The sequence below is a fragment of the Meles meles genome, chromosome 1 (genome assembly GCF_922984935.1).
Source record: "Meles meles chromosome 1, mMelMel3.1 paternal haplotype, whole genome shotgun sequence".
Taxonomy (NCBI): Eukaryota; Metazoa; Chordata; class Mammalia; order Carnivora; family Mustelidae; genus Meles; species Meles meles.
The window spans coordinates 216,571,451-216,586,627 of record NC_060066.1 but is presented as its reverse complement, the minus strand read 5'-3'; the positions used below and the strand labels follow the sequence as shown (position 1 = coordinate 216,586,627).

The window sequence follows — 15,177 nt, the reverse complement described above, 5'->3', positions numbered from 1 at the left end:
CCTGGGGTCCTGGCCAGAGAAAGGCAGGGAATGAGGGCTGGGGGTGTAGGGAGTCAGTTTCCACCAAAGAAGCCCCAGGGCCGCCCGCAGGGCCCCCAGCCTTACCGCATCCTTTTGGGGCACTCAGGGCCACCCCTCAGGGGAGGCAAAGGGCCCAGAGACACCCCCTCCCCAGCTGAGAGAGTGGAGTAAGGCAGGTGTGCCAACGACAGCAGTTTATTATTAACTGTGATCTGGAGCAGGGGGCGGGTCCTGCCAGCCCGAGGCCCTGATGCGGGTCCTAGCGGGGAGGAGGGGGGAGAGCGCAAGCAGGGAGAAAGAGGAAGCTAATTCTGCTCTTCAGGGGCCACGGCCAACAGGCCAGAGAGTTGGGGGGGCTGGGTCAGCTCCCACCCTGCCGCCCACGGAGCCTCCCTGGACAGATTTGCATAGTGACCAGACGACTGGCCTTGGCCAGACCAAGGCCGCAAGTTGGGGGAGAGGCCCAGCCACTGCCCCAGGGCTCCAGGAGGGGAACTGCAGGATGAACGAGTGGGTGGCCCTGGGGAGGGAGCTGAGGACCCCTGGAGCCACCCCAGGGCCCAGCTAGAGGGCTGAGGCCGGCGAGGGGCTGGGCAGAGCGGCAGGAGCCTCCCCCTGCAGCCGGCAGGGCCAGGCGCAGGGCCAGGTGCGTCAAAGTCATCCTCAAGAGTCCACGGAGAAAAGACGCAAGACAAAGTGAGAAAGAGGTCGTTGTAGAAAACCCACCCGGTCTGTGGTAAAGAATGTCGGATGCGGGGGTGGAAAGTGCCAAAGTCCTTTATGCACCGGCTCGGGGCCAAGGGACAGGTCTCTGGCCACCCAGCACTGTGGCCCGCGTGGCCAGCCACATGGCCTTGGGACGCCTGCGTCCAGCCAGGGCTGAGGCCCCAGGCCACAGCCCACCCCCCAGCACCCGAGAAGCCCAGCCTGGACGCCGGTCACTAAGTGAGGTACACGGGTTGGTTCCCTGGATGGGCTGCCCCTTCGGCCCTCACAAGGCGCTGGCAGCCAGCCACCAGCTGTAGGGCCTCGCGGAGGGGCTCTGGGGTGTAGGAGGGACCCAACTAGCAGGTCCGTGTTCTACGGCAGTAAAGGTGGGGACACGAGGGGACACGGGCCCTGAAGGCAGAGAGGAAGCAACACAGGTCCTAGGACTGACGGAGGGGCACAAAGTGACACAGGCCCCCGGGGGGAGGGGCGTCTGAGGGGCAGAAGGTGACACCGGGCCTTCAGAGTGGTTTGTGACAGGAGCAACCCAGGTGGCCAAGAAAGGGGTCACCTGAAGACGCAGGTCCGCAGGGGTGGTGATGGGCACCGGTGACGCAGCACCTCCCGGGGGAAACGTGGCTTCTTAAGACTCAGTGTTGGGGCCTCTCCCAGCCCGAGGGGCCGGGCAGCTCCGAGGAGGGCAGAGCACCTGCGGGGCGGGCGGGGCGGTCCAGAGCCGGCCCCGAGCCGGCCCCGCCCTAGCTGTCCTCCAGGTGGAGGCCGATGAACTCCTGGATGCACCTGCGGTACTGGAGCTCCGTGGGGCTGCTCCCCGCCAGGGCGCCCGGCTGGCCCGGGGGCGCCTCGGCCTCCCGCATCTCCTCCGCCATGCGCGCCAGACGGAGCCTGGGGGAGGCGCAGGATGAGCCGCGCCCCTGCCCCCCACCCCCTCCCGCCCTACGGGGCTCCCCTCCGGCCCCGCCCCAGGCCCCGCCCCCAGGCCCCGCCCGCGCTCACAGCGTGACGATGTCCGCGTTGGCCTCCTGGATGGCGATGCTCAGCGGGTCCTGCTGCTCGTGGTCCAAGGCGTGCTGGTCAGCTCCCCGCTTCAAGAACAGGCAGACCTGACTGGAGGGGGGAGGGGACAAGTCGGGGCTGGCCCGGGGCAGGCCAAGGCGACCCCCTGGCCCCGGCCCCCACCGCGGGCAGGAGGGGCGACGGAGACTCACCCCGTGCGTCCCAGGAGTGTGGCGTGGTGCAGGGGCGCCCGGCCCCGGCTGTCTCTTTGGTTCACGTCTGCTCCGTTTTGCAGAAGGAATTCACAGACAATCAAGGAGCCCTGGGGACCGAGGACAGTTCAGACTCACCTGGGAAATGGCCCCTTGCTGGTTTCCGGCTGGGAGGGTACTAGGGGTCCCCGTGCTGGCGCCATTCGAAAGAGAGCTCTGGAGATGCGCCTGTGTCCCATGCAGCCCCCCGCCACCCCCACGCCCGCTCACCCCCAACACAGCCTGCACCAATGGCGTCTTGCCCTCATCCTCCGCGTCGGCCCAGTTGACCTCCGCCCCGTGCGCCAGCGCCGTGGCCAGTCCGGGGAGGTCTCGAGTGCGCGCAGCGCGGTGCGCCAGAAGCCCAGGGTGCAGCTCACGCACGTCTGCCAGGCCCCAGGCCTCAGCCTCTCCGTCCGCCTCACCGCTGGACTCCTCCGACTCTGCAGCCTCTACAGGGAGGGGTGAGGTCAGGAGCTGCCTCCGGACAGAGCCGGGGGCGGGGTTGTGGGAGGGCGGGGCTCGGCGGCCGGGGAGGCAGGGAGGTGCGCACCCACCCTCCTCCGTGACGCTGTCCACCACCGAGCCTGCGCCGAAGGCCAGCACGTCCGAGCTGCCATCAGAGCTGCCTCCTAGGCCACTGTCGCTGCTCAGACCTGCGGGGTCCAGGGACAGATGGGGGGGCCTCAGAGTCCCGGACTCCACCCAGAGCCCTGTGGGAAGGCTGGAGCTCCCATCCGTCCTCCTGGGATGGCCCCAGGGACACGATCAGCCCCAGGAGCGCAGGGGAGCCCTGCCTAGGATGGGGGTAGGGGGAGAAATAGCTCAAAGGAGCCAGAGTAGCTCACACCAGAGCACAGCCCCAGGGGAAGCCCCCACTGTGGGAGGCCAGCCCCGGCGGGACGGTCGGGGTGAAACAACCCTGAGCCGTGGGGGCTTGCCACGGAAGTCTGTGGCAAGTGCGTGTGGCCAGCCCGCTGAGCGGCTGTGAGGTCTTCACCGGGAGGCCCCGGGGACACCTCCGGCCCACCCCTCCCCCACGACACCCAGTGAAATCTCTGGTGGTTACCCGGGGCAGCCCCAGAAGCAGGAATGGTGAGGCAGCGCCCTCTGCTGCCAGAGCCCATCCCAGTCACCGCCCCCAGCCCTGTCAGTTCTCGGCCTGGGTCCATGCTTTCTGCCCACGTTGCCCAGAAAGGCTCTAGGGGTACCCTGGACCACTGGGTACCCGTAAATCACAAGCAGGAACCCCTCGGTCGGGAGCCCTGCTTGTAGCATTTGGCCCCCAACTCCAAGAGGAGCTGGGAGAGATGCACAATTGTGTCCCACATTCGGTCTGCACCACCAGCTGTTGGCTCCCAGCACGCAGGCGCGCGCGCACACGCACACACACGCGCGCACGGGCCCTCAGTGCACACACACACGTCCACCTGCATACATGCCTGTGTGCACATTCAGCCACAGACCCCCGTGACACCCGCGTGCACTCACACACACACCCGCACGCCGGTGAGCAAACCGCACATACACTGTCGCAGGTCGCGGCCTCAGCCTCCGGTTCCGGCCGAACTACACCCCTCCAGGTGCTCTCTCAGCCTTAGCCCTGCCTGACCCCCAAGTCCGCCCCAGCACCAACCCAGTCCTTCCTGCAAGGGACACCTGTCCCTCCAGTCTCCAAGCGAGTGGCTGTGGCTGTCCCCATTCACCCACCTTACGGGGAGCCACGCCCGGTCCCTGCTCTGCTGCCCCCACCGAGCCAAGGGGACTGTGCCGCAGGGGACAAAGACCCTCACAGCACTTACTGCGTGGACCCGCTGCAGCAGCCCCTGCATCGAAGTAGGAGAAGAGGGAGTCCAGCTCATCTGGGCAGAAGAGAGAGTCCCTCCGAAACTTGCGCTCCGCAGCACCTGAGGCAGAGAGGTGGGTAAACCGAGACACGAGGCAAAGTAGGGTGCCCAGGTGCTGCTGGGAGCCCCTGCCTCGCCCCGGGCCTACTCCACCTCAATTCTCCTGGGGCCCGAAGCAGGCTCATGCCTCCGCCAGAGCCTGCTTCCCACCCCTGCACGGCCGCGCGAGCTGAGGCTTCAGCCTGCGGTACCTGAGGACAGGGCAGCCACGGAGGGCGGGACAGGCTCCAGGCGGACCTTGCGGCGCGCAGCGGGGGCTCGGGGTGAGCTGTGGCGGCGGCGGCAGTTCTGCGCCCGCCAGGGCCGAGGGGCCTCCCGGGCCGGCGCCGAGGGCACCTTCCGCAGGAACTTCTTTTCGACGTACTTGTCCTTGATCCAGGCCTCCTTGTCCTGCCTGGACCAGGGGTGCACATGAGGCTGCGCTCATGCGCGGGGGCTCCCCTGGCCCGGGCTGACCGCCCCCCCACCTCACCGGGAGCTGCTGGCCGTGGGCTTCCTGCTGCCCGGCCCCTCGCACTGAGCCTCGTAGATCCGATTCACGGTGCTGTTTCCAAGCTCACACATCAGCTGGCAGGAGACACGGCGCGCAGGCGTCAGCCTGGCTCCCAGGCCAGCCCCCGCCCCACCAGCTTGCAGACCTGGCTCTGGCAGCCTGGATGGCCTCCTACGCACCTTCAGCAGCTCCGGCTCCCACGAGTCCAGAGTCAGGGACCGCACCTTGGAGCAGTGGACACCCAGGCTCCTGGACAGGGAGGAGGCAGGGGTGAGGCAGGGTGCGGCTCTACCCCGCACCTGTGCCCTGCCCCCCAGCAGGCCCACCTGTGGATGCCTGAGCACTCGATGCAGAGCAGCACACCCAGGTTGATGCTGGCCCAGCGGGGGTCGGGCTGGCCGCAGTCCCCACACTGGCCGTTGCCCGCGACGTTCTGCACACGCTGCAGCAGGCTCTCACCCTTGACGCTGCGCTCCCGAGAGTCCGTAGCAGAGTCGATGCTGCTCGTGGAGGGAGACGCCGTGCGGTCCAGCCTCTGGGGGTACGTGAGGGGCCGCTCAGCCCTCAGAAGCTCCGGCCTCCCTCCCCCTCCCCAGCCAGAGGTGCCAGCTCGGGGGAGGGCAGAGGAAGCCTCAGCCTATGTGCGCGGGCGCGGGCACACTCACACTCACACGACGACGCACACACCCGCCCACACGCAGAGCCCCACCCCCATCCCCCACGAGGGGGCCGGCTCCCTGCCGCACGCAGCCGCGCTCACACACGGGGAGGGCGCGCGGGGGCCCCCACCTCACTGTAGCAGCTGTCGGGGCTCTCCCGGTAGGCGGACGCAATGCTGGCCTGCACGGCCCGGACCCAGGCCTGCCGCAGCTTCTCTGAGTCGGCCTGCAGCATGCAGCTCCTGGCGGCAGGCGACCGTCAGGCCCGGCATGCACGGGCTCCCTCCCCCTCCTGCCCCGGCGCGCCTCCGTCTCCTCACTTGGTGGGTGACACGACCTCAAAGCAGAACCGCCGCTCGATGTCCTCGCATGGCTTCACGGAGCAGAGACGCAGGTCATCCACCACCACGGTCAGCGCGTCCTGCGGGCAGCCGCACCTTGGCCCTCGTGCCCCGCCCCCGCCGCGCACTTAGCGCTCCGCTCTACAGACACAGGCTGACACCCAAGCGGTCTCTGTGCCCTGACTGCTGAGCTCTGTGTCCCCCGCCTACCCCAGGGTCCCGGAGGGGAGGGGACGGCCGCCACCCACCCAGGCCCAGCAGCCCTGCAGCGCACCTTGACCTTCTTCTGGTAGACCAGCTGGCTGTTCTGGATGGAGAACCAGCGCCTGGGTGGGTGGATGGGCCAGGAGTGGGTCAGGCAGGGCCGACCCCATGTCTGCCCCACAGACCCCCTGAGAAGGCCCCTCCCTCACCGGTTCCATGTCTTGAAGGCATTGCTGGCCCTCTTGAAGAGGTAACCCTCCATCACCACACCACTGGGCGCGTCCACATCAAACTCCACTTTGGGTTCGTCATAGGAGAAGTCCTGGGGGCGGTCGGGGCCCAGGCTCCGGTGAGTATCCACCCCTGCTTGTGAGGACACTGTGGCCCTGCCAGGCTCCCCTGAGCCAGCGCTGAGGTGAGGCACTGCTCTCCACAGCCTCTTCCTGACCCCAGCAGACCCCACGGCGGGGGTGGGGGGCAGACACGTCACCCCACAGCTGGGGGCCCCCAGAGCTCCATCCACCCCCCGCACCGCCGGCCCTGTCAGGACAGCGGGCTCTGGGATCAGGAAGGACGCTGCCTGCCCCACCCTTCGTCCCCATTCACGCGGCCAGCTGGGCCTGTTCCCGCCGGCCCCACAGAGCTCTATTCACAGCGCCTGAGGAGACACTGAGTGTTGTCCTGTGTGTCCGGCGGTAGGAGAGGAGCCTCAGCCACCTGCTCCCCCGGCTGAACGGGGGCAGAAAGGGACAGCTGCTGCCCTTCCCGTTCCCGCGGGGGATGCGGTCCAGCTCAGCCCGAGTCCTGCTGGTGCCAGCCACGGGGGACAGCACAGAGCCCAGAGCCCGCGGGTGCCGGACAGCACAGAGCCCGCGGGTGCCCGGGGACGCCCGAGGCCGGGAGGTGTCCTTGGTGCTGAAGCTCCCACGGGTGGGGGAGGGCAGAGGCCCGCCCGGCCGGGGCGTCCTCTTCCCTCACTCCCCACCCAGGGCAGGAGCCCACTCACCTGCAGCAGCGTCTGAGAGGGCAGGGAGCAGGAGGGGTGTGAAGAGGGAGAGAGAGCCCGTGAGTCACTGCCGCCGCCCAGCCCGCCGCCAGCCTCCCAGGGCTCTGGAAACAGCCACCCCCAACGGCAGCCCACCTCCACCCTGGAGCTGTCTGGGTAGGAGTCAGCAACCGAGGCCTCCAGGCCACTCCTAGTCTCCCTCTGTCCCCCAGGGCGGACCGCTCAGGGAGTGTCCCAGGGCTGTCCCTCCCGCTAGACTATGTTGAGGCTCCTAAGGATGGAGAGCTCTCCCTCTGGGTGCACATCGCAAAGAGAAGCCGTGTCAGCCCCCACCGAGTGGGCAGGCCTAGAGAGGGAATAAGGGGGTAGTGGTCTCTGCCCACCCCCCACCCCCCGTTCGTGCAGGGAGGTCAGGGGCTGCAGGGCCTTACCCGCTGCTGGATGGCGGCGTGCTTCCGCTCCATGTCCCGCTTCTCCACGGCCGAGTCGATCACCAGCTGGTCTAGCTGTGGGGGAGGGACCAGGGAGCAGGGTGAGCACTCTGCCGCCAAGACCCCAGGCTCGGGCCACACCACGGCCTGCAGGCTCACCTCGGCCGCCAGCTTCTTCATGTAGGGGTCCAGCTGGTGCAGCAGGCTGTAGCCTTGCTGGAAGAAGCTGTACTGGGCGTGCATGAAGGACAGCATCTGGGGGGGCACGGGGGGGGCAGCCCTCAGCAGCCACGACCGGAGGGCCGGGCTGCTGTCATTCACCTCACAGGCCTGACCTCATGGCCAAGGCCCCCACCCTGCCCCCTCACCAATCACTTACAGAATCCAAGATTTCAAACTTCTTCTTGGCCTGGAGGACGTTGATCTGCAAAGGGACGGGTGGACAGGTAAAGGGTGTTGGCGCTGAGGTAGCTCGTGACCTGTCCCTTAGCACAGTGTCCTCCCAGGCTGCATGTGGTCCCCTGAGACCTGCAGCTCATCTCCAGCTCCCTGCCCTTGGGCTAGCCTCACCCTCCCAAGGTGGTGGCGTCCTTCCCCCAGTCAGGACATCGGTTCCTCCCATGAGCGAAGACAAAAATTCTCACACCTGTTCCTAGGCTGCCCAAGCCCCCGTCAGCAAGATCTTTAAGGCTCCGCCTACCCCTGTGGCCTGCACCCCCACTGCTGTGCCCCTGCCCGGGCACCCCCCACGACCATGTTCCCTCCCGAGAGCTGGCAGCTGAGGTTTTCTGGAGCCAGCGGGCCGCTCTGAACGCCAGCTCTGTCTGCAGAAACACAGGAGCAGCTTCCCACCCCCTCCAGGCCTGACTACTCCTTGCCCAGTGGCTGACCTGGAGCACGTAATCCAGGGCCAGGTGACGGAAGCACTTCCGGGTGAGGGTCAAGGCACCTGTGGCCTCTTCAACCTCATGGGGACGGTGCCGTGGGGCCTGGGCATTCCTCACAAGGGACAGTTCCATGTCCTCTCGAACTTTGTCAAACTGCTTCTTGGTCTCCTTGAACTTCCGCACGTCCCTGGGGACCAGCAGGTGTCAGGGCGGGGTCTTGGGAGGGGTGCGTGTTGCGTTCCCTCCAGCTCTGTCCCAGCCAGGGCTCGCCCCTTTTCCTTGTCCTCCCCCTCCTCCTCTTCCCTCTTCCTCCCCCTCCCCCTTTCTCACTCCTTTCTTCCTCCTCCTCTTCTTCCTCCTCCTCCCTCTTCCCCTCCTCTTCTCTTCTTCCTCATCCCCCATCCCTCTTCCTCCTCCTCCCTCCTCCTCCTCTGTCCTCCCCACCCCTTCCCTTCTCCTCCGCTCCCCCTCCTCCCTCTTCCTCCCCCCTCCTTCTCCCGCCCCCCAACTTTTCTTCCTCCTGCGTCTCCCCCTTCCTTTCCCCCTCCCCCTCCTCCTCTTCCCCCAGTCCCCCTTCCCCCTGCCCTTCACCCCCTTACTCCCAGGATCGATCCAGACGAGAGAGACCCCCCCTGCCCCACCCTGGACCTCACACTCAGATTCAACTCGGCATCACTCAGGGCACCACAAACACCCCAGCCACGCACGAGCTCAGACGTCCACCCAGCCCACACCCCCTCCACCGCCACCCGAGTTCCGTCTACAGCCCACCCCGACCCTCCCCCTTTGCCCGAGGCCCCCCTGGTGACCCTGTGTGCTCCGGGCCGTTTCCTTGCCCACAGCCTGGTCCCACCTCCAAGCCTCTGTTCCTGCCGCGTCCTCCACCTAGAGTCTTGAGGCCCTGGGCCAAGGCCTCTCCTAGGCAGGCCCCAAGACCCCCCCCAAATCAAGGATAGCTGTGTCTGCTCGCCGCTGCGTCACAGGCGTCACCACCAAGCCCTCCCGGGGCCCGTAGAGGCCAGGCCTGGCTCGGGGATCTGAGGGCCACTCACTCTTTGACAAAGTTGTGAAGCTGCTGCCGCACAGACCTCTGGGCCTGGTCGAACAGGATCTGGGGGCCGAGGGAGGAAGGCGGCATTAGGGGTCTGCTCCTCCACAGCTCCAGGGGCCAATCCCCGGTCCCTCCGAGTGAGGACCAGGGAAAGACAACCGGCCCTGCCTGGGCCCCAGCTGGTTGCCCCCATGGAGCCAGCCTCCCAGGGTCCAGGGGAGTGGCTGTGGCCCCAGGCCTGGGTTGGTGCCCGGAGGCCACAGCCGTGACCACCTGCCCATCTCCCCTCCTGGCTCGCAGCCAGGCTAGAGACCGAAGCTCTCCCAGACGGGGCCCTCCTATGGCACCACCCCATGCCGACTTGGACACGGCAAGCACACACAGGCTGCTGGGTGACACCCACCGCCTCCCAGCCCTGGAGGCCACCTCAAGCATAGCCAGGCCCACAGGAGAAAGGATCGGGTCAGAGCCCGGCGCTCTCAACCGGACTTGACCCAGGGAACAGGGGAGGGCAATGTCTGTCAGGAGCCGGAAGGGCATTCCTAAGCACAGATTGGGCCCGGAATCAGATGGCCCCATTACGGGAGGAGGGCTGGGCCCTAACTAGGAGCAGACAGACAGACGGACTGGAGAGAATGAGCTATCCCGAGCTGGTTTATTTCTAAACTTCCCCTGCGGGGGTGGGGCTCCTTGTTTAGTCTGAGGTTCTGCTTCCCAAGCCAGGGTCTGACCACCCACATGGGCCTCAGGCCCTACTCTGTGTGTCCCTGCTAGGGGCCCTGAGGGGCTCGAGGTCACCCAGCCCCAGCCTGGGCCACAGTGAGGCTGGCAGTCATCCAGGGGCCCTGGGGTCAGCCAGGGAGGCACTTGTACGGCCAGAACAACTGGGGGGTCCGGGATGAGCCTCTGAGCATCCCCCACCCGAAGACCCCACTGGCCTCAGACCCGGGCTCTGTCGCTCCCTGCTTCCACCCCCAGAATCCAAGTACCTCCCCTTTGTCTGGCCCTAACCTGGGACACAGCAGAGCCCCTCGGGGACACCCCCCACCCCCGGAGACTGCAGGAACAGGAATGTGGCTTCCCAGCAGTGGCCAGCTCAGCTCCCCGTGAGCCAGCTGAGAGCTGTTCCAGGCTGGGCGGGGCCTGCGGGGAGCCGGTGGGGGGGCTGCCTGCGTCAGGAGCCAGAGGGACCTGCCTTGGGCAGCCCCCCCTCCTGCTGGCTTACCATGTGGTAGTTGACCATCTCCTGGAGGCTGTCTCCAAACCTCTGCAGGCATTCCTGGGGGCAATGGGGGAGGGGAGGCCCCAGCTCAGATGAGACAGTGTTCCCGGGGCGGCCGGCACCCTCGCCCCCGGGTCTCGGAGCTGCGCGCCCCCGCGGCCCCGTGCTGACACCCAGGGCTCCCAGGCAAGCAGCTGCCAGCTTGTGCCCACCCGTCCAGGGGTCAGAGCTCAGCTGCCCCTCACCGAGATGACGGCGTCGCCCTGGCACTGCTGGGACAGGTCCCGAACGCCACTCAGGAAGAGCCTGTTGGTGGTGACGTAGGCCTTGCCGGCCTCGATCATGCCGCTGCACAGTTTGACCAGCTACGGGGCACGGGGGGGACGGAAGGGACCACGTTCGCGCTGCCTCCCGGGGCAACGCTCTCCTCCTCTAAGATGCCAGGCACAGAGGTGGGAACCGCCCGGGGCGGCCAGAATTCTGCTCAGGGCCCGTCCGTGCCTGGGACACAGCTGTGCCTGAGGAGCCAGCCCTCCCTCTGACCCACTGTAGCTGGGCGGACAGTGAGGGGCTCCAGAGCAGAAGACCAGAACAGGGGAACCCAGGGCGGGAGTTGGGGGCTGGCAGGGTCAGCCAGCGAAGGAGCTCAGAGATGCTGCCCCCCCCCGCCATTCTCCCGCTTCTCCTCCCCCAGCCCCGTCCCTGGGAAGCACCCTCAGCACCCCCTCGCCCCACAGATGGTGGGAGGGGCGCACCAAGGCCTACCCCCACGTCGTGGGAGACTCACACAGGCAAGCAGCATGGGTGCCCTGGGAAAGGTACGGGAGGCCACATGGGAGAAACAGGGACAGCCCCAGGCCCTGCACACCGCACACAGAGGGGGCACGCCCCGCGCACACACGCACACACACTCTCGCACACATGCATGTCTGTGCAGGAACGAGTCGGGGCCCGGCGCGGGGGCGGAGAGGCAGCCCGGGACCTTCACCTTGTCCAGTTTGCCCTCCATCTCCGCCACATCCGTCTCCACCTCGTCAACGGTAGCCCTGCAACGGGAACGAGCGTGGCTGCAGGCCCGGCCACCGACGCAGGGCCCAAGGCTCAGGTCAGGCGGGCGCTTCTGTGCCCTATGCCCCTCACCTCCTTGTGACAACGTGCGGTAGGAAGGGACTGCTTAGCTTCCGCTACCCGCTCCCGTCCACCCGCCCGCTGTCCCATGCTCCCCAGACGTGGAGGAAACAGAAGCTGGGAAAGGCAGATGCGTCCCTGGGCAGAGGGTGAGTCTGGACCCAGGCCCAACTGACTCCAAAGCCACCCAGCGCCCACCACCACCCCAGGCAGGATGGGGCCTGGCCAGCTGTGATGCCCCCATCTGGGGTCTGGCTGCTGCGGCCCCAGGGAGAAGTCAGACAAGTCCCCGGGGATAGAGGGAGGGGATGCCACCCGCTGGCCAGTCTCCTAGCCTGGCCACTGCCCTTCTCCGCGGGCACCTCAGCCCCACCTTGGGCCCGCGGACCCTGGGGCAGACCAGTCTCAGGGCCCATACGCAGCAGCCAGCTGCTCTCGCCAGTTCCGGCAGCCGCAGAACGGGTGCCCCCTGGCTCCTCCGCCTGAGAACACCAAACAGCACGGTTTGCCCAAAGGGAGCAGAGGGACAAGCTTCAGGGGAGCCCCCTCCCCCGGGCAGCAGCCGGATAATGGGGCTGCCGCAGGGAAGGAAGAGTTAACGTATGACGTCACCAGAGAAGCCACAGACGGGAGAATCCCCGGAAGGCGAGGCAGAGGGATCAGGCACGTGACCCTCCTCCCCTGCTCTGGGAACAGGAAACAGGGAAAGAGGGCCAGGATCCCAGCACCACCCACCCCACCGCCCCCCCCAACCCGATCAGCTGGTGAACTGAGCCCATCTGGCTTCCTGGGGATGAAGGACAACAGGGCACCAGGGCCAGGGGAGACAATGGGGGCCCAGGAGTTAGAGTCAGGCCTCGAGGGACAGGTCTTGGGTGGGGGCAGGGCAGAGGCAAGGCCATCCAGGTACAGCGGCCCTCACTGCCCCCATGGCCCGCAGGGGGGCGCTGCGTTCCAGGCTGGGAACCCGGTCAGGGTTCTGGTCTGGGACTGTCCCTCGCGGAGGGCATATCGTTCTGCGAGCTGTTGGGAGGAGAGCAGGCGCTCCAGCCAGGGACTGGACGTTCCTACCACTCTCCCCGACAGGACACAGGGTCCTTGCAGCGGGGGTAAGGGAGCTCTGAGCTCCAGAGAAGGGATAGACCACCCCCTGGGAGCAGACGCTGCCTGACCCCGGGCCACCCCAGCCCCCCCCACCCAGCAGCTGCAGAGAGCTGCTGCACTCGGGCAAGGAGGGCCCCCCCCACCGACGAGGGTGGGGCCGCACCGGATGCTGATGAATGTGCTCACAGGGGCAAGGAGGGTGCTCTGCAGAGAGCCAAGAACCCGCACCCCGTCGGGGGAGCCCCAGCCTCCGAGGACCCAAGGCCTCCTCTCCCGCCCTCCCTCCAGGATTTCTCCAGCAGCTTGGATGACGAGGAGGAGGGTGAGGCAGGCTTCCCCACCAAAGCCATGACTCAGCGCCTGAAGCCCCACCCAGGGGAGGGGGCACCTCCAGGCCTGTCTGGAAGGGTCTGGACTCTCCTCCATGCACCCCAGGGCTGTGGGGCTCTCCCTAGGCCACAGGCATGCGGGCATGGTCCCTCTTCCCAGAGCTGGGGCCACCTGGCTCCAGATCACTGAGCACAGCCTCCCCCCCAGCCCCACGGTGGCTCTCTCCAGGCCTGCCCCCAGGAAGTCCCAGGTTACCCTGCAGTGTCAGGGTGAGGGTGAGGAGACCAGTGGGACCCCAGGAGAACCTCAAACCCCTGCTGAATCTCAGCCCAACCCCGAAACCCACACAGTGCGGCTTCTGTGGCCCAAGAGTCATTCAGACGGATCTCCTCGGCCCCTGTCCCGGGCCCAGACGGGCACTTTCCTGGGGCAGCACCTCCCGCCACAGGGAGCGAGGCAAACCACAGGCAGGCACTGCGCCCCGTGGGCCACAGACAGACCAGGCTAGTATAGCAGAGAAGGCCTGGAGGCAAGTAGGGTGCCAGGGCCCCCAGTCTGACCACTCGGGAAGAAGGACCACGGGGTGTCTGAGCAACGGGTCAAGGTGAGACCGGGGTGCGTCAGTCAGGACCAAGGCCACAGCTGAGGCCCCGGCTACACCCTCCCCCCAGCCCGGTCCTGGAGGACAGTGGGCAGTGGCGCCAGCGCAGGATTGTGGGTGCCGGGGTTGCTCACCCCCTCCTCAGTCAGTCAGTCAGCAGATGGGACAATGCAGAGAATCACCCCCAAGCCCTCTGCGCTGGGGCCCCTCCCTGGGCCAACCTCTGGCCCCTCCGCCCTAGCCTCCCCAAGCCTTTGCTCCCCTGCGTGATGGCTGTGCAAGGCACGGGGCGCAGGGCTGAGGGCACCAGTGCTGAGGCTCAGCAGTGCACGCACACACAGGTCCTCCTGCTGGCACACCCAGGACTCAGCAGGCACACACACGGATGAGCAAGTGCTCACGTGCAAGCACACGTACCTGGACGCAGTGACAGAGGGTACTCACTGACATGTGTGCCCACGGGCAGGACACACACAGGTGCCAGCACACGCAGGCCTAGTGCTGGAATACACGGGACCAGACTAACGTGTGTCGTGCGCCAAAGCCCGCGTGTGCAGGAGAAACACACCAGTGGGGTGCCCCGCGAGCACCAGGGAGGGCAGGCGCACGTGCACGCAGCCGGGGCGCAGCCCACCCACACGCTCACGTCCAGGGTCTGCACCGCGGGGGGTCCGGAGGAGCGGAGCTCCCACACACGCACCTGCCACACAGAAAGGGCTCCCGGGGCCCAGGGGGGAACATGCCTGCACTCCCGGGAAGGACCAAAGACTCCAGCCCGGTGCTGGGCACAGTGCAGAACCCCTACCCAAAACCCCCACCCCTCCAGGCCCCTAGGTCACCCCCGCCAAGCAGCTGGCCCCAGGCTGAAAACGTGGCTCCGCTTGCCTGACCCCCGCGCACTTCTCCCCGGGACACCCTCGCACCCACACAGCCCGGCCAGAGCTGGACTGCAGGGCCAGGAGGCTCTCAGCCCCGTGCAGGTGGCCAGCGCGAAGGTGCAGACACAAAGCTGGGCGGACACTCCCACGGAGACGTGTCTATGCCGGCGGACACCCCGCCCCCCCGCGAACAACCTCCGCGCGAGGTGACCAGCACAAGGGGCATCTTTTGTTCAAGGCCTTGGGGCCCCGGGCTGCGGGCTTTGTCCGAGGCGGGGTCCGCCAGCTCCCGTCACCGGCTCCCGCGCCCGCCGCAAAGGCAGCAGCGACACCCCCCTCTCTGCGCCCACCCACGGCGGCCCCGGGCGCCCCGAGGGGGTGGCGACCCCCGCCGACCACAAAGGGCCGCGCCGCCGGCGGGGGCGCACCTGAAGCGCGGCGAGTCCTTGATGCACTCCTCGAACTCCACCGTCATGGCTGCGGCGCGCGGCGCTCACTGGCACGAGGACCGCGGCGCTCCGAGCAGCATCCCCGGCCGGCCCGCTCGTCCGGCCGCCGGCCCGCCCGCGCCGCGCTCGGCGCCCGCCCGCCCCGGATTGAGGCCGCGGCGCCGCCGCCCCGCCCCGCCTGTCACCGCCGGGGAATGTCGCCAAAGTCCGCCGCCCGCGCGCGCCGCCGGCTGTCACGGCCGGGGAGCGTCGCCCATGTTCACCGCCCGCGCGCGCCTCCCGCTGTCACGGCCGGGGAGCGTCGCCAAACGCCTCTTCCTGCGGCTCGGCCACGCCTGGCTCCGACCCGGACGCCTCGTCGTCCCGCCCTTTAGTTCCCAGGCCACCGCGGGCTGGGACGGGAGTCGGACCCAGCTACAGCAGGACCGTCCGCGGGGCGCGGGGAGGGCGGGACCGCTCGCGCCAGCGCTGCGGCCGTTGCGCAACTCG

General features: G+C 67.8%; 1 protein-coding gene across 3 annotated transcripts; it reads right to left on the bottom strand.

Moving 5' to 3' along the window:
* Window positions 1–200: 200 nt before the first annotated feature.
* On the bottom strand, window positions 201–14,868 carry ACAP3 (ArfGAP with coiled-coil, ankyrin repeat and PH domains 3). Of its 3 annotated transcripts, none has more exons than XM_045997521.1 (24): window positions 14,668–14,868; window positions 11,187–11,244; window positions 10,444–10,563; window positions 10,202–10,255; window positions 8,978–9,036; window positions 7,929–8,112; window positions 7,418–7,462; window positions 7,198–7,293; window positions 7,039–7,113; window positions 6,608–6,619; window positions 5,811–5,923; window positions 5,672–5,723; window positions 5,377–5,477; window positions 5,187–5,298; window positions 4,724–4,932; window positions 4,577–4,646; window positions 4,377–4,471; window positions 4,096–4,298; window positions 3,800–3,904; window positions 2,555–2,653; window positions 2,229–2,449; window positions 1,959–2,068; window positions 1,747–1,857; window positions 201–1,635 (listed from the first exon to the last, which is right to left on the bottom strand). In XM_045997521.1, the coding sequence occupies exons 1-24, from the start codon at window positions 14,712–14,714 to the stop codon at window positions 1,488–1,490; spliced, it is 2,499 nt and encodes an 832-aa protein (XP_045853477.1). In that variant the 5' UTR covers window positions 14,715–14,868; the 3' UTR covers window positions 201–1,487. The 3 variants fall into 3 exon arrangements, with proteins under 3 accessions (XP_045853477.1, XP_045853485.1, XP_045853494.1); XM_045997529.1 differs by having other exon boundaries at window positions 10,202–10,243; XM_045997538.1 differs by lacking the exon at window positions 14,668–14,868 and adding an exon at window positions 13,779–14,642.
* Between the last annotated feature and the right edge of the window lie 309 nt (window positions 14,869–15,177).

Coding starts and splice junctions, on each gene's coding strand:
- ACAP3 (XM_045997521.1), bottom strand. CDS start 14,714: ATGACGGTGGAGTTCGAGGAGTGCATCAAGGACTCGCCGCGCTTCAG. Junction 4,647..4,723: donor GAGTGCTCAGGCATCCACAG/GTGGGCCTGCTG, acceptor CTCCCTGTCCAG/GAGCCTGGGTGTCCACTGCT. Junction 4,472..4,576: donor GGGAGCCGGAGCTGCTGAAG/GTGCGTAGGAGG, acceptor GTCTCCTGCCAG/CTGATGTGTGAGCTTGGAAA.